The 26,156-nt window shown below is 34.1% G+C and overlaps 1 protein-coding gene across 3 annotated transcripts; it reads left to right on the top strand.

Annotated features, from left to right (window-relative positions):
• The first annotated feature begins 496 nt into the window (after nt 1-496).
• pcmtd1 (protein-L-isoaspartate (D-aspartate) O-methyltransferase domain containing 1) lies at nt 497-16,739 on the top strand. Of its 3 annotated transcripts, XM_087173342.1 has the most exons (7): nt 497-702; nt 1,551-1,623; nt 9,293-9,757; nt 10,234-10,336; nt 11,021-11,192; nt 13,468-13,591; nt 13,966-16,739. In XM_087173342.1, exons 3-7 carry the CDS (start codon nt 9,451-9,453, stop codon nt 14,337-14,339), a joined length of 1,080 nt encoding a protein of 359 aa, XP_087029468.1. In that variant the 5' UTR covers nt 497-702; nt 1,551-1,623; nt 9,293-9,450; the 3' UTR covers nt 14,340-16,739. The 3 variants fall into 3 exon arrangements, with proteins under 3 accessions (XP_087029468.1, XP_023259568.1, XP_087029469.1); XM_023403800.2 differs by lacking the exon at nt 1,551-1,623; XM_087173343.1 differs by lacking the exons at nt 497-702; nt 1,551-1,623 and adding an exon at nt 1,661-1,678.
• The last annotated feature ends 9,417 nt before the right edge of the window (nt 16,740-26,156 follow it).

The following is a 26,156-nucleotide window of genomic DNA, read 5'->3' as shown; positions in this document are numbered from 1 at the left end:
GGTAACCACTGGTTTAATCTTTGAAATGTATATTTAATGTAAAATCTGTAGCTTGTAACTATAGCTGACCAACAATCTAAAACCCAAAGATATTTAGTTTACTATCATATCTGATAAAGAAAAGATAAAAATATTCACAACTGTTTAAACTGGAATCTGCAAATGTTGGCATTTTTGCTTTAAAAAAAAGGAAAAAATGATTCAAATAGCTGCTGATTAATTTTATTGTTTATCTAATCAATTAATCAACTTATTGATGCATGATTGATATACAAATTAGAAACTTAACTGTGACAGTAAAACATAGAACTTAAAAAAGTAGACAGATAGATAGAAAGATAGATAGATAGATAGATAGATAGATAGATAGATAGATAGATAGATAGATAGATAGATAGATAGATAGATAGATAGATAGATAGATAGATGGATGTGAAGCAACAGTGCTTCCCTCTATCGACAACATTTTAAAACCACGTGACCTGTGTTTACATCCTCTCCTCAGCTGTTTCTTTCTTCATCCGCTTCGACACAGCGGCTTGTCCTTACTACTTTACCTTACCAAACCAACCAGCTGGTTAGCTCAGTTAACTAGTTCTCAGCCTCTACGGGAGGCATTTCACGTCTCAAAGTTACTGTCACTGATCGTCGCATTGCACAGTGCGTCCAGTTACAAGGAGTGAGTTAATGCGACACTGCATTGTGAGTATTTTTTAATTTCTTTTCAGCTAACTGCAGTTTATGTGCAAGTTAGCCGGTGTGCATCGTCGGTTGCCTCTCTGGGTGATAGTTTTGATAGTTTTATATTCATGTGACAAAACAGAGTAGGTGTGCTGCGTGTTTTCTGGCTGTATAACGGCAGGGTGAAGAGGCGAGCTTACCTAACCTGCTTTGTCTCTGTTTTGATGATGGCGCACTCAGGCCCACTAAAGCTAGCGTTAGCCAGGTTAACTTTAGCTCAGCTGCCCGTAGTCCGACAAAACACGGAAGACTTGAATGCTTAACTCTCGATTTAAACCCAGCAATTCACTGCCACGTTTGCAAAATTCACACACATTTTTTGTGCACCTTGTCTTTCATTTTGATGCGTGTGTGCGTGTGTTTGTGTTTGTGTGCAGGCTGCTCAAGCAGAGACTTTAGTTACATCAGGCGGAAGAGGCAGCGAGAAATCAACGTCATCATTGTTTTTTGTTTTTGTGTTTTGTTTTGTTGCGATTTCTCCTCGGCTGTCTCTCAAAACCTGCAGTGGTGATATTCAGCCTCTTCTTGACAAACCAGTTTAGCTACTTGCTGCTAAAGATTGAGGTTAATCGCACTGCAGAGAGCTGGACGGCAACTGCGTTTTGGTTGAAAACAAAAGCTGCATGAAAACACAAACGCACAGACACACAACCTCTCTCAGTGTTTGTCATCTTGTGTAATGAGTGCTTGACGGGCCGTGTGTTTCTCACAGATGTCAACGGGCAGGATTAAGAAACAGCCATGATTATTAACACTTGACAACATTTCATGAAAACGCTGTTGTTGTTTTGCTCCATCGTCACACGCAGTGCGAGGAAAGTGTCCGACCCTCTGATTGGCTGACAGGCTGCCGTCTGTGTGGCAACTGCAGCACGTGACCAGGTACGGAGCTGATTGGCTTCATCAGGTGTCAATTCTGGGGAACTTAGGAACATCTGTGAGTAACCAGAAAAATAGAAACGCCTGTATAATGTGGAGCAACATCCTTGGAGGAAGTACCACCTTACTTTAGCTGTTTCTTTAAGTTTCTGAAGGTGTTCCTAATATTTTGGTACAGTTAGGTTGGTTACATTAATTAAATCCAAATCCACTTGCCAAATCCAAATTATTCTGTTTCATGAAGTTGAGCTTTTGTCATTTGCAGGTGATTTAGAATTATAAATAACTAAAACTCAAAGATTCAGTTTAGATCTGTTGTTGTGCTAGAAGTTTTTAATGATAGCTACTAAAATAATTAACATCAACATTAATTAAGCTAGCCTAATTGATTGTTCCAACATACTGACTTTTACAACCCATATTTCACAAACTGCTTGATCCAACTAATAGAGGGTCTGATTTTCAACTATGAGGTTAGTGAACTCAAACTATTGGTTTGATATGCATACAAAGTTTAATCTACTCTCCTGGAGTTAAAGCTACAGTATGTAATTTTTTTCCTTATAGTTTTTTTGTTGTTGTTGTTGTTGTTGAAATATGCATCAAAACATATGTTAATGTGGAGAGGTGCTGTCAAAAGCTTCTGTGACCCAGACTCATTGAACAGCCTGGCAGCAGTGAGGAGGTATTCCCTTCTGAAGTTTCTGAGCAACCCTCTTGCTTCTAACCAATCAGAGAAGGCTAAAGTCATAACTGGGAGCTGTGCATGATTGCACTTCTCCCTACTACTTCTCGGCTCACGCTAAGACTTAAAGTTAGTATGAGCTACTGTAAGATGTTGCTGTGGCTGACTCGCAGGCTAACAAACTCTCAATTCCTGCACTAGCGTACACAACAAGGATGTTGGAGCAATAAATTATTATTATCAGTTGATTAATCTGCTGATTATTTTTCTCGTTTGGTCTATAAATTGTATCAAAATAGTGAAAAATGTCCATCACAATGTCCTAAATCCCAATCAGTTGTCCAAAACTCAACAATATTCAGTTTACTGTCACAGAAGACAAAACAAAATCGGCAGATCCTCACAACTGAGAATCTGAAATAATTTCTGAACCATCTACATCATGGCAATTCCTAACTTGAGCTGCAATTTACAAGTATCAAAAAATCTACCAATTGTTTTTGCAAATAATAATTATGTCTAAATGTTAGACAAAAGTAGAAATTACCAATTATCATTTCACAGGGCCCAGGATGGTGTTTTGTCCTACTATCCATGTATATGAAAAAGAAAAGCAGAATATATTCACATTAAGGAAGTTTGTTTTTTAAATGATTACTTCATTATCAAACTAATTAATAAATCCACTATTAGTTTAGCTTAATGAACACCTGTGACCCAGTGTTGATAGCAGTTCACAACACTTAAAGTGTGTTGCCTTGCTGGCAGCGCTGTGATGCTGACTTTTTCATCACACATCAGATAAAATAATAAATGGATAAATTGTTTACTGTTTTAAAGATGTGTTCAGATCAAAAGTGACAGTGTAGAAAGTCAATGGTGAGATACAGTTTCAAGTTTATCAATGTGCCACAAACTGAGGGAAGGACGCAGCTACTTAAGTTTAATTAAATTGAGATAAAATTACAATCATATCCCGAAACTGTAAGACTACTCCTCTTGAATACACAGAGACAGCAGGAGTAAAATTAAGAGGAGCCAGAGAAGAATAAGAGACACAACTGGAGTTGTGGTGCCTGTTCCTGTTGTCAGCCTGGCACGACAAAGGCCTTAACTGTCACATCTCTTGGCTGTTTCTGGCTAATTAACACAGTCTGGTGGTCACATTTGCATAAATAAAGAGTGAGGCAAATACACTTTTAATTAAGTCTGAAGGCACCAAAAGATCATTAGTACTTGCTTGAGGATGTAGTCAGATGAAAAGCCTTATTATTGCCTAAATCAGGAGGGTTTATCCCCTGCTGAGCATGAAAATGTTCAGATGTTTGCATGGTGGTCCTGAGGAAGATGCTAAAATAAGGTTAATTATGGGGAGTGACTCAGTAAACTGTATCCTGTGTAGTTGTGGAAATTACAGAATAAGTCTTGATGTAATACCTCAACTAACATTGTCCAAAACGGCATAGCTGGAGAGGAAGACACATCACTGGCATGGGAAAATATTTTTTTAATAGAAATTGATCTTGTGTAATGTATTAAAAACACACAACAACATGCAGGCTGTGCCAAATAAAAATAAAAATCACAAAAAAAAAATCTGAGGTTATGCCTCATGTTTATTCATATCAGAACATACTTTCTACTGTTGTATCAGAAGACAATACATTGCTTGTTTTTTCCCTCTTACCTCCAAACTATTAATACAGTTGAACTGGGAAAATGTCCAAGGTCATGAGGGTCAAAACTATTAAATGGCTTCTTCCTTTCCGGCAGTATAAACTTGCTACAGTGAATATGTAATAAAAGATAATGTGTAAAAGGTTTGCCTTGGTGAGGTCAGTAGGTCAACAAAATCCAGAGGATACCTCCCCTGGGGAGCATGAATGTAAGCAGACAGCTTTATAGTGTTCCACATAAACAGGTGTTTATGTAAAATTGGACATTTTACCATAAATGTGATACTATAGGAAAGGTCGGGCGGGGCCAAAATCATAGGACAGGTGGAAAATTTGAACCTGTTGTGGCACAAGCCTCATCAACCAGATGAGGCAATCATCAAATTCATTAGCACTAATAGACTAACTGACTGACTAACATTGCTATACCTAGAGCCATGCTGTCACTGTGGCTATAATTTAGCATGAGCTTCACAAACGTAATATTTATTACAGGATGGTTGTGAAATGAATTGCAGTCTGCAGGTGCTTTATGATTTTCATTTCACTCAGTCTGGAGAGGAATGCAGCACAATACCATTTAGTCACAGTTTTCACAGAGAAATATTCTGGTATAGATGACTTCAATAACATATTCCTCTCAGGTAACATGAGCACTTCTATGAAATTTGCATTTGTAGAACAGACTGTGTTTGCACATGTTGTATTAATAATACATTTGGCTTCACAGACAAATTTGTAGCAGAATTTGTTTCCCAAACAGCCAGATCTAATTAATGAAACCTTTTCAAATATTCGGTTTTCTTTCTTCTTTTATCTAGTATTTTAGGCCATGTTCACCAAAAGGAAAAAATAAAAAAGCCATCCTTTAATGGGGTGTGTGTTTTTGTGCGGACATGTTGTTTCATATACCAGCAAGACACTGGGAGTCCAGTTGGCAGAATGGATTTATGTGTTTAAAAGTTTATTAGATGTCAAAACTCAGCACATCGGTTTGTTATACTCACAGACAGGATTTTACAACACTGGAAAGTTACAATTGCAGCAGTTGTGTTATCTGTTGTCCCAAGAATCTCGTCAGCAGCCAAACCAGATTCAACTTTTTTGCCGGACAACACAGCGTTTTTTTGGATGGACCTTTCCTTTGGCCCCCTCACTTCCACAATAAATGAATGAGAGGAGCTATGTTTTTCCACGCAGAGTGAGTGTCAGTGTGAATGCAGCCTTATCCTCCAATGTGAACACATGTTCACATTTTTTTGCTGCAGGGAAAATAGAACAAAACATTCACACACCGGCCTCAAGAAATGTAAATTGACAAACAGGATTTGTGTATTTTATTGCATTATTCATTTCATTAATCACAAATACGCTCAGTGATCACTTTATTAGGTACACCTGTACAATCTAGCACAAATCAATACAATAGCCTACCTGTGTCTTAAATTCTAGGTTTCTAACTGATGTTGCTGGAAATGTTTAAAGTCACTCATGTGTTTATTACTGAAGTCAAAGTTAAAGCTGGTGCTGAAGTGGACTGCATCACATTGAGATGCATTTTCTAATTTTTTTGATCTTACATACATGAGTGGGGCAGAATATTAGAAACACATCTGAAAATAATGCATTCCAGTACAACAACACAATCTATCACGCTATCACAAACTAAGTTCTTAATTCTAAAAACAATATAATTGAATCAAAACTACATCGTAAAACTAGATTTAATGGCAGAGCAGTTGTATTGGATTGCATTACACTGTAGTGGCCACTGAGTGTTTATTTCTCACAGTTATTGTAGCTTGAAACCAGTCAGTGATTACAAATGCTTGAATCTGCCAAATTAATTTGGTGTACCCTTGATCGAAAAAGTGAGGAATGTGACTAAAGTTATTGTTAGCTTTATTCCTGCACGTGTGATTACTTTTCTACTAATGCACATTATATAGGAAAAGTGCTCTGGTGTTTTCCCACATAGGTTTGAGTATAATTCTCTTTCTTCTGGCAAAGCTGCAAATAGTCTGATAAGATGTCTGAAATGTGCACAGTAAATACTTGTAGCTATGAAGATTATCAGTTTAGCTCACACACTGTCTGTTGATCAGCGGCGTGCACGTCTTGGGTGTGCTGCCTAGACAGGCCTTTGGTATTTAGTTACAGCACTAGAGCTGATCTTGGGTTCTTGGGTGTTGCCGGAGGATCTGTTATAGGTTTCCTCATCCTGCTTGGTTCAGTGAGGTGTCCATAAATGGGTCACGGCAGCCCGTCATGAGTTGAAATGGCATCCATGCACTTTCCATATACCCCAGGGGTCATCCTAGGCCTTCCTGTGTGTGTTTACCAGTGGATTCCTGTTCTCAACATCTTTTTCTATTAAGGCTTCAGCAACAAATGTTATTACCAAGCTGGCCTTTCTTGATTTGTCTTAAAGGGGTGGATGAATAATGACCTGCTTCACGACTGGGTTATCATTGGTAAGACTGCACAGCATTTACCAAAAGCAATTTGCCTATAGAATACCTCCCCTGACCCATTTTCCTGGATTTGCTCTCAACTGCAGGCAACTCAAAGGGCTATGCATTGCAGAGAGGAAGAGGGAAAAAATGGGATAAAAAAAAAAATACACTGCTGTACAATCAGTGATGGTGAGCGAATCAATGACTCTTTTGCCTGCAAGAAAGAGCCAATGGAAAATTACCTTACCAGGCCTCCCACTACAAAGTCACCTCTGAATTTAATCTTTATTAGCTGAGTCAGATGTGGAGATGCTGAGAAGGCAGAGAGCGATTTCAAGACTTGTCTCCCTCGGCTTCAATATACCCATTCACCCTGTGGCAGTGTGGGATATTTTTGTTAGCAAAGTTTTCATAAAATGTTTATATACGTCTTTGTTGTTATAATGTGGTACTTTTATAAGGAAGTATTACATAGTGAAGGCAGTAGATCAGTATTTCTAATCTAAGTAACTTTCAAAGCACCAGAGATCGGTGCATATTTTTGCAAAGACCCACCCCTATAGCAGTGATTTCCAACCTTTTTGGCTTGTGAGCTTTTAAAAAGAAACTGCCTTCTTTTATTGTGACCCCTCATCACAGGTTATGGCCTTAGTTTGGACATGAGCAGGTCAACCAAAGAGTCGTTTGATCTTCTCAGACTGTTTCATTTGAAGAGTTTTTAGAGGCCTGACGTGCAGAAAGTATTCAGTACAGTAAAAAGCCTGAAGCTAACTTTGTTTCACCTCCAACTTTCTCTTTGTACATTAATTCTCTGTTTCAGTACAGCAGGTAAGCCATATATTATAAAAGAATAAAACAATGTTTTCATCAAGAGTATGGCCCCTGTGTGTGGTTGGATTTTTAGAGACATCCATGTTATGTGATAGGTAGACTTGCGAGGATAAATGCAGTAAGTCCCTCCTTCACAAAGTTTATAATGTTCTTAGGAGGAAATACTGAACTTTAGTTGGGTGTTCTGCTTCAGAAAATGGGACTCCACACTGTGGAATTTATTTCCAGTTAATACGCTGACAAATCTGATTCGTGTATCGACATCAAAGCTTCATCAGAACGTGATTATTATGGGTTTAATGTTCTGTGAGGAGAGTTTCTCATCAGAAACTCATTATATCAGTGAGGAAGGACTAAATATTTGTGACAACTCTTGGTAAGACGCAGTGGAGTTCATTGGTGAAGAATCAACATCTTTTGAAATGATTTCAACAAAATATGAACTTAACAAATGTAATGATAGTTGGATTTATTGCAGCGCTGTTGTATTAGACTGTGTTCATTTTAGCCGGGTGTACCTAATAAACTGGAAGAGTATACCGTGACACAATATAAATTTGCTTACCATCAGAAATTTTGCCCTGATAATGTTGGTAATGTCCTGTCTGGTTGTTTTATCCTTCAACCTTTTCTCACTAGATTTTTGATGAATTTTACCATATCACAATACACTGTATATCGATACTCTAAAATAAAAGTTCCATGTGCCACGATAGATGCTTTTATCCATATTTCAATACCCAGCCCTAATGTCAGCTTTATATTACATAACCCTACCATTACCCTCTGGACATAGCAGACACATCTGATGTAACAACTGTGACACTTGGGCAAACAGTGTCAGCCTTACACCAGGTTTTGGTTGTGACTGTCTGAAGCAGTCAGTGAATTCAGTCTATTAATAATAGACTATTAATAAAATATATGAGCTGCAGCTATTTGTTATTTATTGTTATAATATATTATTATTATTTACCTGTCTTTTAAAAAATGTTACTATAAAATGTTAGGAAATTGTTAGAAAAAGTCCATCACAATTTCACGTGGCCCAGAATGACACATTTGAGGTGCTTTTTTTTTTTTTAGGCCAACACTGTAAATACTACAGATATTCAGTCAATGTCATAAGGCGCAAATGTTTATGTTTGAGGAGCTGGAAGCTGTGAATTCTTGGCATTTTCTTGGGGAAAAAAAAACATTTAACTGACTTGAAACAATTAATAAATAGTATCAAAATGCAGGTTAATTCTCTCTCAGCTCTTAAAAACAAAACATATTCAGCACATTACCCTGCATGCAGAACATTTGTTAGCACTGGAGATAGTGTAACTCATAAAAATAGTTCATACTTGAGTTTGTGTGACCTTATTAATGTGACGAAATAGAGCCTTTTCACGGCAGATATTTTGACACGTCATTGCAGGAAAATCACAGGTGTAACTGTAATTATGTTAATGACCCAGTGAGTCAGAATGTGTAATACTGGACCCCTGGAACCTGCATATCTCCATACAGCGCAGACATAATTAGGGATATTAAGCATACTTGTGCTTTTTCTTGGTATAACACAACAGAGTTAATGCATTGGAGAAAAAAAAATGATGAGGTCTGCAAAATGCAAATTTATTGAGGCCACGGACAATATTATAAAGTTAAAATGCCTTGATGTTGTATCATTGGATTGTTTTCAAACATGACAGTTTGATGAATACATTGTCAACATTTATATAAATACAGCTAAATTATTTAATTTGGCATATTGCAAATGCATTTGACATCTTAAACTTTATCCTGAGGGGGATTAATTAAGAAAACACTATTGTAGCATAATATGTCATTGATTGAGTCTGTTTCTCTCAGAGTTGTTAATTTTTCATCAAAAGATGATCCCACTCGTGGGAGACTATTAATAAATCTTTACTTTTATCAGCATCTTAAATCTGCACTTTACTTGTAGGATTTAAGCAGACACAGTATTATTTAGCAAGTGTATCGCTATAACATGTTATTATAATTTTTCTCAGGTCATTTGCTGCCTGGACATGTCTGTTGTGTGAACTGACGCTCGAGGAGTCACAGCGGCGGGATCCTTCAGCCAGTCGTTCATCTTCATGCCACTGTGAGGACGAATCACTCATCCTGAGTACGACTTCGCCCCTTGTGTTTCTCTTCTCTTTTTGCCATGGGGGGAGCCGTGAGTGCCGGGGAGGACAATGATGATCTCATTGATAATCTGAAAGAAGCTCAGTATATTCGCACAGAAAAAGTTGAACAGGCTTTTCGGGCCATAGACCGTGGTGACTACTATCTGGACGGCTACCGGGACAGTGCCTACAAAGACTTGGCGTGGAAGCATGGCAACATACACCTGTCTGCCCCATGCATATACTCTGAGGTGATGGAGGCCCTCAAACTGCAGCCAGGACTTTCTTTCCTCAATCTGGGCAGTGGGACCGGCTACCTGAGCACAATGGTTGGCCTTATCATAGGTAATCATTGTGTACCTTTTTTTCCACAGCTTTATTTTATTTTTTGTGGGATATGCTCAGATGTTCTGTATGATCTAGCTCAGACATTAAAAGTACAGTATGTGACAACAAATCATGCATCAATGATACTAGGAACTAGTATCATAGTAGTGAAAGTTACCCATCACAATTTCCTAAAACCCAGGGGACTGTCCACAAATTGCTTGTCCAAAACCCAAATATATTCAGTTCACTATCACATAAAACATACAAAAGCAGTAAATCTTCTGGAATCATAATGTTTAGCATTTTTTCTATTAAAAAAGACTTAAAATTTAATATAACAATAGCTGCTAATTAATATTCTGGCCGTCAGTAAAACAATTAATTGTTTCAGTTCTACATCATACAATAATAGGTAGTAAGTAATGCTGTGTTATGCTTTTTTTTTTTTACAGAAAATAATTAGTTTTTTTTGTTTTTTGTTTTGTTCAAAGGGCCGTTTGGAGTGAACCATGGAGTTGAGCTCCATAAGGATGTGGTTGAATATGCCAGAGAGAAACTGGATGATTTCATAAAGAATAGTGACAGCTTTGATAAGTGAGTACATGCTCTGGGACATTCACTTTCATGAGAGTTAGATGAAAAGATACAAGTAAAGGTGAGAAAACTAGAACCTGTGGCGTGAATACATCTATTTCTTGTTAAAGGAATAGCTCGACATTTTGGCTATCACATTTGCTTGCTGTTTTGCCAAGAGTTAGAAAAAAGTCCATTCACATATTTGACCATTAAATGAAAGGCTACTGCCAGCAGCCTTTTACCATCAGGACTGGACACAGAAGGAAACAGCTAACCTGACTCTGCCCTTAATCTGTACCAAATCAAAATTTAACAACATAGATTTTGTACAGGTTAAACAGGCAAGTCATATCTTGTTAATTATTGAGCTTTAAAAGTGCCGTTTAGCATTTTTTTTTTTCACAATTAACCTTCAGCAAGAAAATGAATAAGCATATTTCCCAAAATTCCAAACTTTTCCTTCAACAAGAAGTGGATGTATTGAAACCTCATTGAAACAGTTTTGCCAGTTTTGCTGCTTTGCACCTCAAGACTTTGTCTTGCAAATTAAATGCATTCAGATCTCTCCAGTTCTACTCAATTTATTTGCATTATTCTGTCACAGCTTAAAAATGTGATGATGAGCCTGAAAGAAAGAAAAATGTGTTTTCCGTGGTTGTTTATTGTATTTTATTCACTGTACTTGTTATTATTTTTTCACAGGTTTGAGTTCTGTGAACCCATCTTTGTTGTGGGGAATTGCCTTGAAATCTCAACAGACAGTCATCAATACGACCGCATTTATTGTGGTGCCGGGGTGCAGAAGGACCATGAAAATTACATGAAAGTACTGCTCAAAATTGGAGGCATTCTGGTGATGCCTATAGAAGATCAGGTAAGTGCCAAGCCCCCTGAATGATAAAGAACCAACACATCCCGATTGCTGTTCAAAATGCTAACACATGAGGGAAAACAAGGTAAAATAGCTTTGACCTACAAGACAGGTTATGCAACTTTCACATGCATTATTGAGCCACAACTGTCCCTGAATTTGAGCAGCTGTGTAAGGAGCACAGGCAAGGCTGTATAAGTCCATATTTTATTAAAATGGTGAATTTATGGTGGATGGTGATTGAGGGCATTCAAGATATTTTGGGATGTTGGTGGAGAAAATGGTTGGCAGGAACCTTTTCCAGTAAGCGGGTTAAAGAGCTTGACTGAGTCATGGTCAGCGATTTTGGGCAATTTAAGGTGTTTAACCTCCTAGGACCTGACGTCCACATATGTGGACCTCACATTTTGGGTTCTCTAGACCACAATACTAACTTTTTCTCAACAAGGGCCTGGTGACCACATATGAGGATATTAAACTGCCACTCATTAATCGAAATTTAAAACTAATGTCCTCATATGTGGACATCATTTTTCTCAGGTCCCAATCAGCCTATATAGCAAAGAATAGAGCTCGGGTCTTAGGAGGTTAAAGGAAAAAGAAGCTGAAGATATCAATCCAATGTTATATTGTGTTTTTAAAGAAGGTGTTTGTTGTGGCTTTTCATCAGCACCAATCTGATGTTCTCTACTTCTATCTCCACCAGAGATTTTTTTAAAATGACTCTCTGGAGTGGACCAATATGAAATCACATTGCAGTACAGTGAAGGGGAGAACAAAGTGTAGAGGCAACAATAAGATACAAGCTTTGTCATCTGTAACTCCCTCTGTTTTCTCTCATGTCCATATAACAAATTGTATGAAACAGACATCATTGTTACCATACTGCTTCTTTATGTTTAGGCTAGCAGATGTCCTCAAAAACATAAAACATAAGAGGTCTCCATGCATCTGCCCAGGAGCTACTGTTAACCTTAGCCAGCGTCACATTTAATCAAAATACCATTGTACATATGCCCAGTTTGAGCAGAAAAATGTGAACACCTATATTGAGGCTATATTGAAAGAAAAAAGGGAGCAATTGCATAGAAATGGTTAGTGTTTCAGTGCAGAATTAAGTGCTCCCTTGGGCGTACAGTACATTAAAGACGGCTGTGAATGGATGAACCTTACTTCAAGGCAGTATCAGCTGGTATTAATGGCTCTGTGAGTGTGCCACTTGAATGCTTGAATTTTGATAATGTGTCAGGGAGGGGTGAACAATTTGAAATCCTGCATACTTTAACTGCAACAATTAGTCAATTAGTTAATTAGTCAATGGACAAAATTACTTGCTAACTTATCCCTGATAGTACTAGGCCAGTGTTACAAATCAATCAACAGAATATAATTTATTTAATGATAATATTACATTTCTACAGAGGACTTTAAAACTTTTAAGTCTCATCCCGTTGGATGAATATAAACTTTCAATTTTTTTCAAGAGATGTCTGTGATTGTTTCTGATGCTGTCCGTATGGGCTTGTGTGCATGTTTTGTCTTGTGATGTTTTTTATTTCTTCTGCTGAACTCAGGCCTAAAAAGAGATTTTAATCTCAATGAGACTAACAGATGAAACTTTGTATGATTTTTGCATCAGTGGAATAAGGTACTTTGATTTTTCAGGTAAAACCATCAACACATTTTCAATAGATTTTTTCCATGAATTGTATTATCTTGAAATATGGATTTCCCTTTGTTCACATACAAAGCAAGTTTAAAGAGAAAGTTAATGTTTGATGTGACTGCATATATGCAACTGTAAAGAAGGGTACATTTCTTCTCTAGGGGCATGGTTTACATTTCTCTGGTTACACAGTGTGCATAGATCTGCCCAACATTATGAATCTAGAATAACATCTTTAGGTGTGTGAATGTTATTTAATAAGAAAATATTACGTTTATACAGAAATAATTGCTACTATGTTTTTGTTTACTGTCGACACCTGTAGAGAATCAAAATGCACCCTTGTGAGAATCATCTGTATTCAGGTGGCAAATTCACAAAAAAACACAAGAAGCAATAGCAGATGGTAAAAATGTATACACAGCTATACTGTAAATTCACCAGCATGTGTGCAAACATAGATACAGTAAAAAAAAATATATATATACATATATATATGTGTTGAAGAAACTGTGGTGGTTGAGGAGCTTAGCCCTTGTTCCCTAAGGTTATACAGTATTTCATATTTTATAAGTGTTCAGTGTTGAGTTAAGGTTTTGTCTCTTTATGCAGCTGACCCAGATAACCAGGACTGGTCAGTGCACATGGGAGAGCAAAAACATCTTGGCGGTGTCCTTTGCCCCCTTGGTCCAGCAGAGCAGAGCTGATGGAGAGAAGCCTGACACTGTCCAGCTGCGTAAGTTACCCGGCCTCCACAAAGCACAAAACAACCAAAGCAAAACTCTTTGAGTCATTGTGCTTTATTCTGCCTTAACCGCCTTAAATTGTAAAGCAGGCAATCTTTTAAAGTCGGATAGTCCATTCAAAGCCTTGTGACGAGATGATTCCTAAAGCAATATCTGCCTTGACATATGAAGCTTGCCCTGCAGCTGCTTCATAGAGCCAGTTATTTCCTTTCCTTGATATACTGAGACACACTTTTCTCTTTGACAGCCTCACTTGTTTATGCTGACCTAGTTGAAGGACTGGTGCAGTTGTATGGATTATTCTTTTTTTTTTTTTTTGTTGAGCATTGCCCTGAAGGACTGTGTCATCTCTGTTTGTCCTCAGCCCCAGTGACTGTCCGCAGCCTTCAGGATCTGTCTCGGATCTACATCCGCCGCACTCTCAGAAACCTGGCTAACGAGGACAGTCAGGGCAAGGGGATGGTGCAAAGAGTCCCCCAGAAGCGCAAACGCAGGCGCTGCCGGCGGCGCCGCATCAACACCTATGTTTTTGTAGGCAACCAGCTGATCCCCCAAATGGTGGAGAGCGAGGAGGAAGAGCACGCTGAGGAAGAACACAAGGAAGTGGAGGAGGAGGAGGAAAGAGACATTGGCGACATTGAAATCCTCAAGCAAGTGAACGTGTTGAGAGACCAAATAATGGCTTTGCCGCTGCCTGAGTCACTGAAAGCATATTTGCTGTATTACAGAGAGAAATGACTGATTCCCTCGATATCCATTCATCATGGGTGCGGCTCCTGCTGAAATGCTTTTCTTCACCCTTTTCAGTACAAATGTAGCATTATTTCCATTAAATCTTGATGGCGAAACTGTAATGGAAAGAGACGTCATAGATAATATTGGATAATAATGTTATGATTGTCATGACTTGTTAGTTTTTGTTGACATTTTCTTTTGATTTGTATATCAAAAAAAAAAAACAATGTAAAAAGTATTCTAAATGGAAATAGTTTCAGAAACCCGTTTTGAGATTCAGATTTTATCACAATATGTCAGGATTTCTGCAGAGGTGTGCAGATTAAAAATTGTATAAAAAAGAAGGTTCTTACTATATTTGTTAAAATATGATCATGCTAAGATGAAGACTTTTATTGCACCTTTTTTAGAAGCTTTAACTTACTCTCAGTGTCTGGAGATTTAATGATGCTGAAAGGAGCAAAAGACACTGAAAGGCGAAAATGGTCACATCCTCCCACTTTGAGTTTCGAGAGCAAGATGTTCTTGCATAATCATGACTGGGTCATTACTCCTCTGGATATTTGGTTTTAGGTCAACGTGTTTTTACCTTCCTATTACAACAGAGAATTGAGAGACCAGATTGGTTCATAATTTTTTCTACAGGGCACCTTTTGATGTAACTTTTTCTACAGGGTGCTTACATACGTACTTGTGTTTTCTCAATTTGCATATGAGTAGCTGACATCCTACTTGACATGGTATTGTGTTGTAGGCCCTCTCCTTTCCATGGTTTTCTTTCCATTGTAAATGCAAATAATATATTAGTTTCAATAATCATATCAGAGGTATAAAATAATGCTGAAACTGATGTCAGGTGTTTAAAAGGTTCACATTTTCAGCTTTTTTAGAGGGAGCTGGTAACGGGGAGATGTTAATGAGTACATGCATGAATTTACTGTATATGTCTTGGGTGTTCCTGACTTTGCTTCACATCTTATGATTGGTCACTGGAGGTGATGTCCCAAGTGATCTAGTTAGGAAATGTTTTGGCAAAAGGAAAAAAAGGATTTAAAGATGTTTAATCAATTAGATGGCCTTGAGACAAATCTCAAATTCTGTCTTTTTTTTTCTTCTTCTTTTTTTAAATCGACACCAATGCAAAATCAGAATCTCTGAGGATTTTGAAGCCTTTTGTATTCTGGACTGTAGAAGTGTCCAGCAAAGCACCTTAATCTCTTAATCTGCAGTCCTCAAGTGAAAAAGAAAAAAAAGTGCCATTTTTGTGGCTTAATTTGTACCGTGGACTGAACTTACTGTAAATGTAAATCCTGTTAAATCAAAGTACAACTTGCTTGCAAAACTTCCCTGATAGTGATGGCTTTTAAGTGCCAACGTACCCCATCACATTGGGATTTCTGTGAGTTTTCTGGCACAGTAAATTTAACCCAAACAATGCTATATTTCTACAAAAACATTCCACAATGGAAAAAAAAAACAAAAAAGAAAACAGCACATCACTGATAGATGTCACACTATTTCTTTATGCTTTACCGTCACACACTTGGAAATTTCCTTCATTTTACTTTGAATGCATAATTTAGTATTCCAAAAGCTGAGTTGAATGTTGTTGATATTAATTCTATTCAATATAAAAGTGATATATATGTATTGTTATCATATGATTCTGCCTACAGTTTTATTTGCATTTGGTTTGTTGTAGCGCCCTCTTGCTGTACTGTATCTTGACACTGGGAACTCTGTAGATCAAAACTCCACTGCTGTCTGTTAAATAGATAAGATATATTAGTGCTATAGGTCTTCATTTTGTTCTGGTGTATTGAAAAAATATTTTGTTTGAAAACAGGCTGATTATTCTATTAGTAGTTTTGTGTGTGAAGAGGTAACATTTATTTTCTGTAAGGTTTTTTTTTTATTTTTTTTTTTTACATTCATCAGAAAGCTTTGCAAATAAGCAATAATGGAATAATTTCCTATCTTATAATTACTAATACAAACATAGTCCCCTTTGATTTGCGTAGTATCCATTAAAGTTCACATAACCAATTACAGGCATGCAACAGTTTATATACCATTATCTAAAATGTAATAGCTAATTAGAGAGCACATTAAGAATTGAAAGCAGGGGACCTACAACCTCGACTCTCAGGTCAAGCCTTGCACCAAAGTTAATGGGACTGCTGTGATTTCATTTAATTCGACTACAGAAATGGCACCCGGTAAAGTCATAACCAGTTCTGCTCTGTGCTTATATTAAGTTAATTTGTTGAGAGCCAAAACAGTCCGTTACTTCTTTTTTTTTTAATCAGGCCTCGGTTGATTTCTCATAGTGTGTGCAGTTCATTTTGAAAACGTGTTGTTTCTCCGTAAATGTTTGGCACAAAAATAAAGGTCACAACCACATCACGCCTCCTCTAATCATTGTAACTGCTCCTTTTTTGTGTCCTATTATGTTGATTGTTTTCTTGCCTGAGTATGTCCAACATGGTCAAGGAGTCAGATGAGTCATCGTGAAAAACAGATGTAGAGTAGAAACAGTAGTAAAGATGCCAATGTGATATCTACTGCTACTTTGACCTCAAATATTAGAGCAGAGTGAGGAATGAGGATGAAAGTCCCAGGCTCAAACCTGGGATGCAATAAAACACACTCAGTTTTGGATGCTGCATTTGCTGTTTCATCAGATCCATGACAATTATTACTAGATTTAGAGTCAGGGTCATTCTGAGCATAATCAATAGATAAACTTCAATTACATCTCTTTGACTTTGTGCAGTGTAAACATGCACAGATGACAACCAGAAACGAGTAGACAGGCTTTTATCTGCAACAGAACCCAAGGGTTGTACGTGTTAAAAATCTATAATATCCCATTAACATTCAGTTAACATACTGTTTTCCACTTTTATTTCCTTTCAAGCAGCTTTAAGGTTCTTCAGATCATCTTATTCCAAAGTCAGAAAGTACCGTGTCCTGTATATTCTATATAGGGTGAAATAGTGATTCATGGCAATAGAAGCTATTGTGTAAAGCAAGGTTTTCTTGCATTTATATGATAAAAAAATTAATTTCATTTGGTTGAACATGATTTGAAACCAGCCGGCCCTGAGCAGAATTTGATTTGGCCAAGGGCATAAGTTTGGTAATAGTGTAGTAAGGCGTAAAACGTCATAATATATTAAGGCATACAAAACATTATAGTATAGTATGAAAGAAAAATTAACAATTGACCTAATGCACATGTCCTTGGACTGTGGGAGAAGGATGCAAACTCCACACAGTAAGGCACTAGGACTTGATTTCAAACCCACAACCTTTTCACTGTGAGGCCAAAATTGTAACCATTGTACTACCAAGCAACCCCATAGTAACTTCACAGTATACAAGGTCATAGTATAGTATGGCATAAAAATGCTATAGTATAGTAAGGCATAAAAACGTCAAAAAATATCATAGTATAATAAGGCATGGAAATGCCAAAAAACATCATAGTTTATTATGGAATAAAAATTTCACAATAGGTCATAGCATAGTAAAAAACAAAAAACCATAGTATAGTGAGGCATAAAAACGCCATAGTATAGTAAAGCATGAAAACGTCATAGTATAGTAAGGCACAAAAATGTCAAATTACATTATAGTATAGTAAGGCATGAAAATGCCATATTATAGTAAGGCATAAAAACGTCATAGTATAGTAAGGCATAAAAATGGCAAAAAATGTCATAGTATAATAAGGCATAAAAATGCAAAAAAAAAGTTATAGTATATTAAGGGCATAAAAATGCAAAAAACGTCATAGTATAGTAAGGCACAAAAATGTCAAAATACATCATACTATAATAAGGCATAAAAATGGCAAAAAACGTCATAGTATAGTAAGGCATAAAAATGCAAAAAAAATGTCATAGTATAATAAGGCACAAAAATGTGAAAATAAGTCATACTATAGAAAGGCATAAAAAAGGCAAAAAACATAGTAGAGTGAAGCATAAAAATGCAAAAATACGTCATAGTATACTAAGGTATACAAACGCCACATTATAGTAAGACATAAAAACGTCAGAGTATAATAAGGCAAAAAATGAAAAAGACGTCATAGAATAGTAAGGCATAAAAATGGCAAAAAACGTCATAGTATATTAATGGCATAAAAATGCAAAAATACATCATAGTATATAAGGTATAAAAGCCTAATAGTATAGTAAGGCATACAAATGCAAAAAAAAAGTCACAGTATAGTAAGGCACAAACATGTCAAAATACGTCATATTATAATAAGGTAAATAAAAAACAAGATATTATAGTAAGGCATAAAAATGCAAAAAAAAACGTCATAGTATAATAAGGCATAAAAACGCCATATTATAGTGAGGCATAAAAACATCTTAGTATATATAGTAAGGCAAAAAAATGGAAAAAAAACATCATAGAATAGTAAGGCATAAAAATGCAAAAAAAATGTTATATTATATTAAGGGCATAAAAATGGTAAAAAACGTCATAGTAAAGTAAGGTATAAATACGCCATATTATAGTAAGGCATAAAAACTTCATAGTATAGTAAGGCAAAAAAATGAAAAAAAAACGTCATAGAATTGTAAGGCATAAAAATGCAAAAAAAACGTTACAGTGTAGTAAGGCAAAAAATCGCCATATTATGGTAAAGCATAAAAACGTCATAGTATAGTAAGGCAAAAAAATGAAAAAAAAACGTTATAGTATAGTAAGGCATAAAAACGACATATTATAGTAAGGCATAAAAATGTCATAGTATAGTAAGGCACAAAAATGTCAAAATACGTCGTAATATAATAAGGCATGAAAATGGCAAAAAACGTATAGTATATTAAGGGCATAAAAATGCACGAAAAAAGTCATATTATAGTAAGGCATAAAAATGCAAGAAAAAACGTCTCAGTATAGTAAGGCACAAAAATGTCAAAATACGTCATAGAATAGTAAGGCATAAAAATGCAAAAAAACCGTTATAGTATAGTAAGGCATAAAAACGCCATATTATAGTAAGGCATAAAAATGTCATAGTATAGTAAAGCAAAAAAATGAAAAAAAAACGTCATAGAATAGTAAGGCATAAAAATGCAAAAAAACCGTTATAGTATATAAAGGGCATAAAAATGGCAAAAAATGGCATAGTATAGTAAGGCATAAAAATGCAAAAATACTTCATAGTATACTAAGGTATAAAAACGTCATAGTATAGTAAGGCATAAAAATGCAAAAAAACCGTTATAGTATATAAAGGGCATAAAAATGGCAAAAAATGGCATAGTATAGTAAGGCATAAAAATGCAAAAATACTTCATAGTATACTAAGGTATAAAAACGTCATAGTATAGTAAGTTATAAAAATGCAAAAAAAAACGACATAGTATAGAAAGGCATAAAAATGGCAGAAAATGGCATAGTATAGTAAGGCATAAAAATGCAAAAACACGTCAAAGTATAATGTATAAAAGCCTCATAGTATAGTAAGGCATACAAATGCAAAAAAAAGTCACAGTATAGTAAGGCACAATGTCAAAATACGTCATATTATAATAAGGTAAATAAAAAACACGATATTATAGTAAGGCATAAAAATGCAAAAAAAAAACGTCATAGTATAATAAGGCATAAAAACGCCATATTATAGTAAGGCAAAAAAATGGAAAAAAACATGATAGAATAGTAAGGCATAAAAATGCAAAAAAAATTTTATATTATATTAAGGGCATAAAAATGGCAAAAAAACGTCATAGTATAGTAAGGTATAGAAATGCCAAAAAACATCATAGTTTATTATGGAATAAAAATTTCACAATAGGTCATAGCATAGTAAAAAACAAAAAACCATAGTATAATGAGGCATAAAAACGCCATAGTATAGTAAAGCATGAAAACGCCATATTATAGTAAGGTATAAAAAAGTAATAGGCATTAATATGTAAAAAAACGTCATAGTATAGTCAGGCACAAAAATGTCAAATTACATTATAGTATAGTAAGGCATGAAAATGAAAAAAAAAGTCACAGTATAGTAAGGCACAAACATGTCAAAATACGTCATTTTATAATAAGGTAAATAAAAAATACAATATTATAGTAAGGCATAAAAATGCAAAAAAAACCCCGTCATATTATAATAAGGCATAAAAACGCCATATTATAGTAAGGCATAAAAACGTCATAGTATAGTAAGGCAAAAAATGAAAAAAACGTCATAGAATAGTAAGGTATAAAAATGCAAAAAAAAAGTCATAGTATAGTAAGGCACAAACATGTCAAAATATGATCATACTATAATAAGGCATAAAAATGGCAAAAAACGTCATAGTATAGTAAGGCATAAAAATGGCTAAAAATGGCATAGTATAGTAAGGCATAAAAATGCAAAAATACTTCATAGTATACTAAGGTATAAAAACGTCATAGTATAGTAAGGCATAAAAATGCAAAAAAAACGTCACAGTATAGTAAGGCATGAAAATGGCAAAATATGTCATACTATAATAAGGCATAAAAACGTCATAGTATAGTAAGGCAAAAAAATGAAAAAAAAACGTCATAATATAGTAAGGCATAAATATGCCATATTATAGTAACGCATAAAAACGTCATAGTATAGTAAGGCAAAAAAATAAAAAAAACGTCATAGAATAGTAAGACATAAAAATGCATAAAAATGCCATAGTATAGTAAGGCATAAAAATGCAAAAAAAACGTTATAGTATATAAAGGGCATAAAAGTACAAAAAAAAGTCATAGTATAGTAAGGCACAAAAATGTCAAAATACATCATACTAAAATAAGGCATAAAAATGTCAAAATACGTCATACTATAATAAGGCATAAAAATGGCAAAAAACGTCATAGTATAGTAAGGCATAAAAATGGCTAAAAATGGCATAGTATAGTAAGGCATAAAAATGCAAAAATACTTCATAGTATACTAAGGTATAAAAACGTCATAGTATAGTAAGGCATAAAAATGCAAAAAAAACGTCATAGTATAGTAAGGCATAAAAATGCAAAAAAAACGTCACAGTATAGTAAGGCATGAAAATGGCAAAATATGTCATACTATAATAAGGCATAAAAACGTCATAGTATAGTAAGGCAAAAAAATGAAAGAAAAACGTTATAGTATATTAAGGCATAAAAACGACATATTATAGTAAGGCATAAAAATGTCATAGTATAGTAAGGTACAAAAATGTCAAAATACATCATAATATAATAAGGCATGAAAATGGCAAAAAACGTATAGTATATTAAGGGCATAAAAATGCAAAAAAAAGTCATAATATAGTAAGGCATAAATATGCCATATTATAGTAAGGCATAAAAACGTCATAGTATAGTAAGGCAAAAAATTAAAAAAAACGTCATAGAATAGTAAGACATAAAAATGCAAAAAAAACGTTATAGTATAGTAAGGCATAAAAACGCCATATTATAGTAAGGCATAAAAATGTCATAGTATAGTAAGGCAAAAAAATGAAAAAAAACGTCCTAGAATAGTAAGGCATAAAAATGCAAAAAAAACGTTATAGTATATAAAGGGCATAAAAGTACAAAAAAAAGTCATAGTATAGTAAGGCACAAAAATGACAAAATACATCATACTTAAATAAGGCATAAAAATGTCAAAATACGTCATACTATAATAAGGCATAAAAATGGCAAAAAACGTCATAGTATAGTAAGGCATAAAAATGTCAAAATACATCATACTATAATAAGGCATAAAAATGGCAAAAAACGTCACAGTATAGTAAGGCATAAAAATGGCAAAAAATGGCATAGTATAGTAAGGCATAAAAATGCAAAAATACTTCATAGTATACTAAGGTATAAAAACGTCATAGTATAGTAAGGTATAAAAATGCAAAAAAAACGACATAGTATAGTAAGGCAGAAAAATGGCAGAAAATGGCATAGTATAGTAAGGCATAAAAATGCAAAAGTACGTCATAGTATACTAAGGTATAAAAACGTAATAGTATAGTAAGGCAAATAAATGAAAAAAACGTCATAGAATAGTAAGGCATAAAAATGCAAAAAAAACGTTATAGTATATAAAGGGCATAAAAATGCTAAAAAAAAGTCATAGTATAGTAAGGCACAAACATGTCAAAATATGTCATACTATAATAAGGCATGAAAATAGCAAAAAACGTCATAGTATAGTAAGGTATAGAAATACAAAAAAAGGTCATAGTATAGTAAGGCATAAAAATGCAAAAAAACTTCATAGTATACTAAGGTATAAAAACGTCATAGTATAGTAAGGTATAGAAATACAAAAAACACATCATGGTATGGTAAGGCATAAATACTTCATAGTATACTAAGGTATAAAAACGTCATAGTATAGTAAGGTATAAAAATGCAAAAAAAAACGTCATAGTATAGTAAGGCACAAAAAGGTAAAAATACATCATAGTATAGTCAGGCATAAAAATTGCAGAAAATGGCATAGTATATTAAGGCATAAAAATGCAAAAATACGTCATAGTATACTAAGGTATAAAAACGTCATAATATATTAAGGCATAAAAATGCAAAATAAACTTCACAGTATACTAAGGTATAAAAACGTCATAGTATAGTAAGGCATAAAAATGCAAAAAAAACGTCACAGTATAGTAAGGCACAAAAATGTCAAAATACGTCATACTATAATAAGGCATAAAAATGGCAAAAAATGTCATAGTTTAGTAAGGTATAGAAATACAAAAAACACGTCATGGTATAGTAAGGCATAAATACTTCATAGTATACAAAGGTATAAAAACGTCATAGTATAGTAAGGTATAAAAATGCAAAAAAATGTCATAGTATAGTAAGGCATAAAAGTGGCAGAAAATGGCATAGTATAGTAAGGCATAAATACGCCATATTATAGTAAGGCATAAAAACTACATAGTATAGTAAGGCAAAAAATGAAAAAAAACGTCATAGAATAATAAGGCATAAAAATGGCAAAAAACGTTATAGTATAGGAAGGCTTTAAAATGTCATAGTATAGAAAGGCATAAAAATGCAAAAATACATCATAGTATTCTAAGGTATACACATGTCATAGTATAGTAAGGCATAAAAATGCAAAAAAAATTCATAGTGTAGTAAGGCATAAAAACGCCACATTATAGTAAGGCAGAAAAACGTCATAGTATAATAAGGCAAAAAAATGAAAAAAAAAAAAAAGTTACAGTATAGTAAGGCATAAAAACAACATCATAGAAGAGTAAGGCATAAAAATGCAAAAAAACGTTATAGTATAGTAAGGCACAAAAAGGTCAAAATACATCATAGTATAGTCAGGCATAAAAATTGCAGAAAATGGCATAGTATATTAAGGCATAAAAATGCAAAAATACGTCATAGTATACTAAGGTATAAAAACGTCATAATATATTAAGGCATAAAAATGCAAAAAAAACTTCACAGTATACTAAGGTATAAAAACGTCATAGTATAGTAAGGCATAAAAATGCAAAAAAAACGTCACAGTATAGTAAGGCACAAAAATGTCAAAATACGTCATACTATAATAAGGCATAAAAATGGCAAAAAATGTCATAGTATAGTAAGGTATAGAAATACAAAAAACACGTCATGGTATAGTAAGGCATAAATACTTCATAGTATACAAAGGTATAAAAACGTCATAGTATAGTAAGGCATAAAAATGCAAAAATACATCATAGTATACTAAGGTATACACACGTCATAGTATAGTAAGGCATAAAAATGCAAAAAAAATTCATAGTGTAGTAAGGCATAAAAACGCCATATTATAGTAAGGCATAAAAACGTCATAGTATAATAAGGCAAAAAAAAGAAAAAAAAAAAGTTACAGTATAGTAAGGCATAAAAACAACATCATAGAAGAGTAAGGCATAAAAATGCAAAAAAACGTTATAGTATATTAAGGGCATAAAAAGCAAAAAAAACGTCATAGTATAGTAAGGCACAAAAATGTCAAAATACGTCATACTATAATAAGGCATAAAAATGGCAAAAAACGTCATAGTATAGTAAGGTATAAAAATGCAAAAAAAAAATTCATAGTAAAGTGAGGCATAAAAATGGCAAAAAACGTCATAATATAGTAAGGCATAAAAGTGTCAAAATACATCATAGTATATTAAAGCATAAAAACATCATAGTATAATAAGGCTTTTACACGTCATAGTATAATAAGGCATAAAAATGTCATAATATGTCATAGTATATTAAGGTATTAAAACGTCATAGTACAGTAAGGAATAAAAATGGAAAAGAAGTCATAGTATAGTAAGGCATAAAAATGCAAAAAAACATCATAGTATGGTAAGGCATAAAAATGTCATAGTATAGTAAGGCTTTAAAACATCATAGTATAGTAAGGCATAAAAACGACATAGTATAGTAAGGCACAAAAATGTCAAAATACGTCGTAATATAATAAGGCATAAAAATGGCAAAAAACGTATAGTAAATTAAGGGCATAAAAATGCAAGAAAAATGTGATAGTATAGTAAGGCATAAAAATGGTAAAAAATGGCATAGTATAGTAAGGCATAAAAATGCAAACATACGTCATAGTATACTAAGGTATAAAAACGTCATAGTTTAGTAAGGCATACAAATGCAAAAAAAACGTCACAGTATAGTAAGGCACAAACATGTCAAAATACGTCATACTATAACAAGGCGAAAAAACGCCATATTATAGTAAGGGATAAAAACGTCATAGTATAGTATAGTATAGTAAGGCATAAAAATGCAAAAAAAACGTCACAGTATAGTAAGGCACAAAAATGTCAAAATACGTCATACTATAATAACGCACAAAAATGGCAAAAAACGTCATAGTATAGTAAGGCATAAATACGCCATATTATAGTAAGGCATAAAAACGTCATAGTATAGTAAGGCATAAAAATGCAAAAATATGTCATAGTATACTAAGGTATAAAAACGTCACAGTATAGAAAATCATACAAATGCAAATAAAACGTCACAGTATAGTAAGGCACAAACATGTCAAAATATGTCATACTATAATAAGGCGAAAAAACGCCATATTATAGTAAGGCATAAAAGTGTCAAAATACATCACAATATATTAAAGCATAAAAACATCATAGTATAATAAGGCTTTTAAATGTCATAGTATAATAAGGCATAAAAATGTCATAATATGTCATAGTATATTAAGGTATTAAAACGTCATAGTACAGTAAGGAATAAAAATGGAAAAGAAGTCATAGTATAGTAAGGCATAAAAATGCAAAAAAACATCATAGTATGGTAAGGCATAAAAATGTCATAGTATAGTAAGGCTTTAAAACATCATAGTATAGTAAGGCATAAAAACGACATAGTATAGTAAGGCACAAAAATGTCAAAATACGTCGTAATATAATAAGGCATAAAAATGGCAAAAAACGTATAGTAAATTAAGGGCATAAAAATGCAAGAAAAATGTGATAGTATAGTAAGGCATAAAAATGGTAAAAAATGGCATAGTATAGTAAGGCATAAAAATGCAAACATACGTCATAGTATACTAAGGTATAAAAACGTCATATTTAGTAAGGCACAAATGCAAAAAACGTCATAGTATAGTAAGGCATAAATACGCCATATTATAGTAAGGCATAAAAACGTCATAGTATAGTAAGGCATAAAAATGCAAAAATATGTCATAGTATACTAAGGTATAAAAACGTCACAGTATAGAAAATCATACAAATGCAAATAAAACGTCACAGTATAGTAAGGCACAAACATGTCAAAATATGTCATACTATAATAAGGCGAAAA

The sequence above is a fragment of the Seriola lalandi genome, unplaced genomic scaffold (assembly GCF_002814215.2).
Source record: "Seriola lalandi dorsalis isolate HSWRI2012SDOR001 ecotype SW California unplaced genomic scaffold, Sedor1 jcf7180002054182, whole genome shotgun sequence".
NCBI classification, from domain to species: Eukaryota; Metazoa; Chordata; class Actinopteri; order Carangiformes; family Carangidae; genus Seriola; species Seriola lalandi.
Note: the sequence above shows the minus strand (reverse complement) of the source record. Positions and strands in the feature narration are given on the sequence as shown.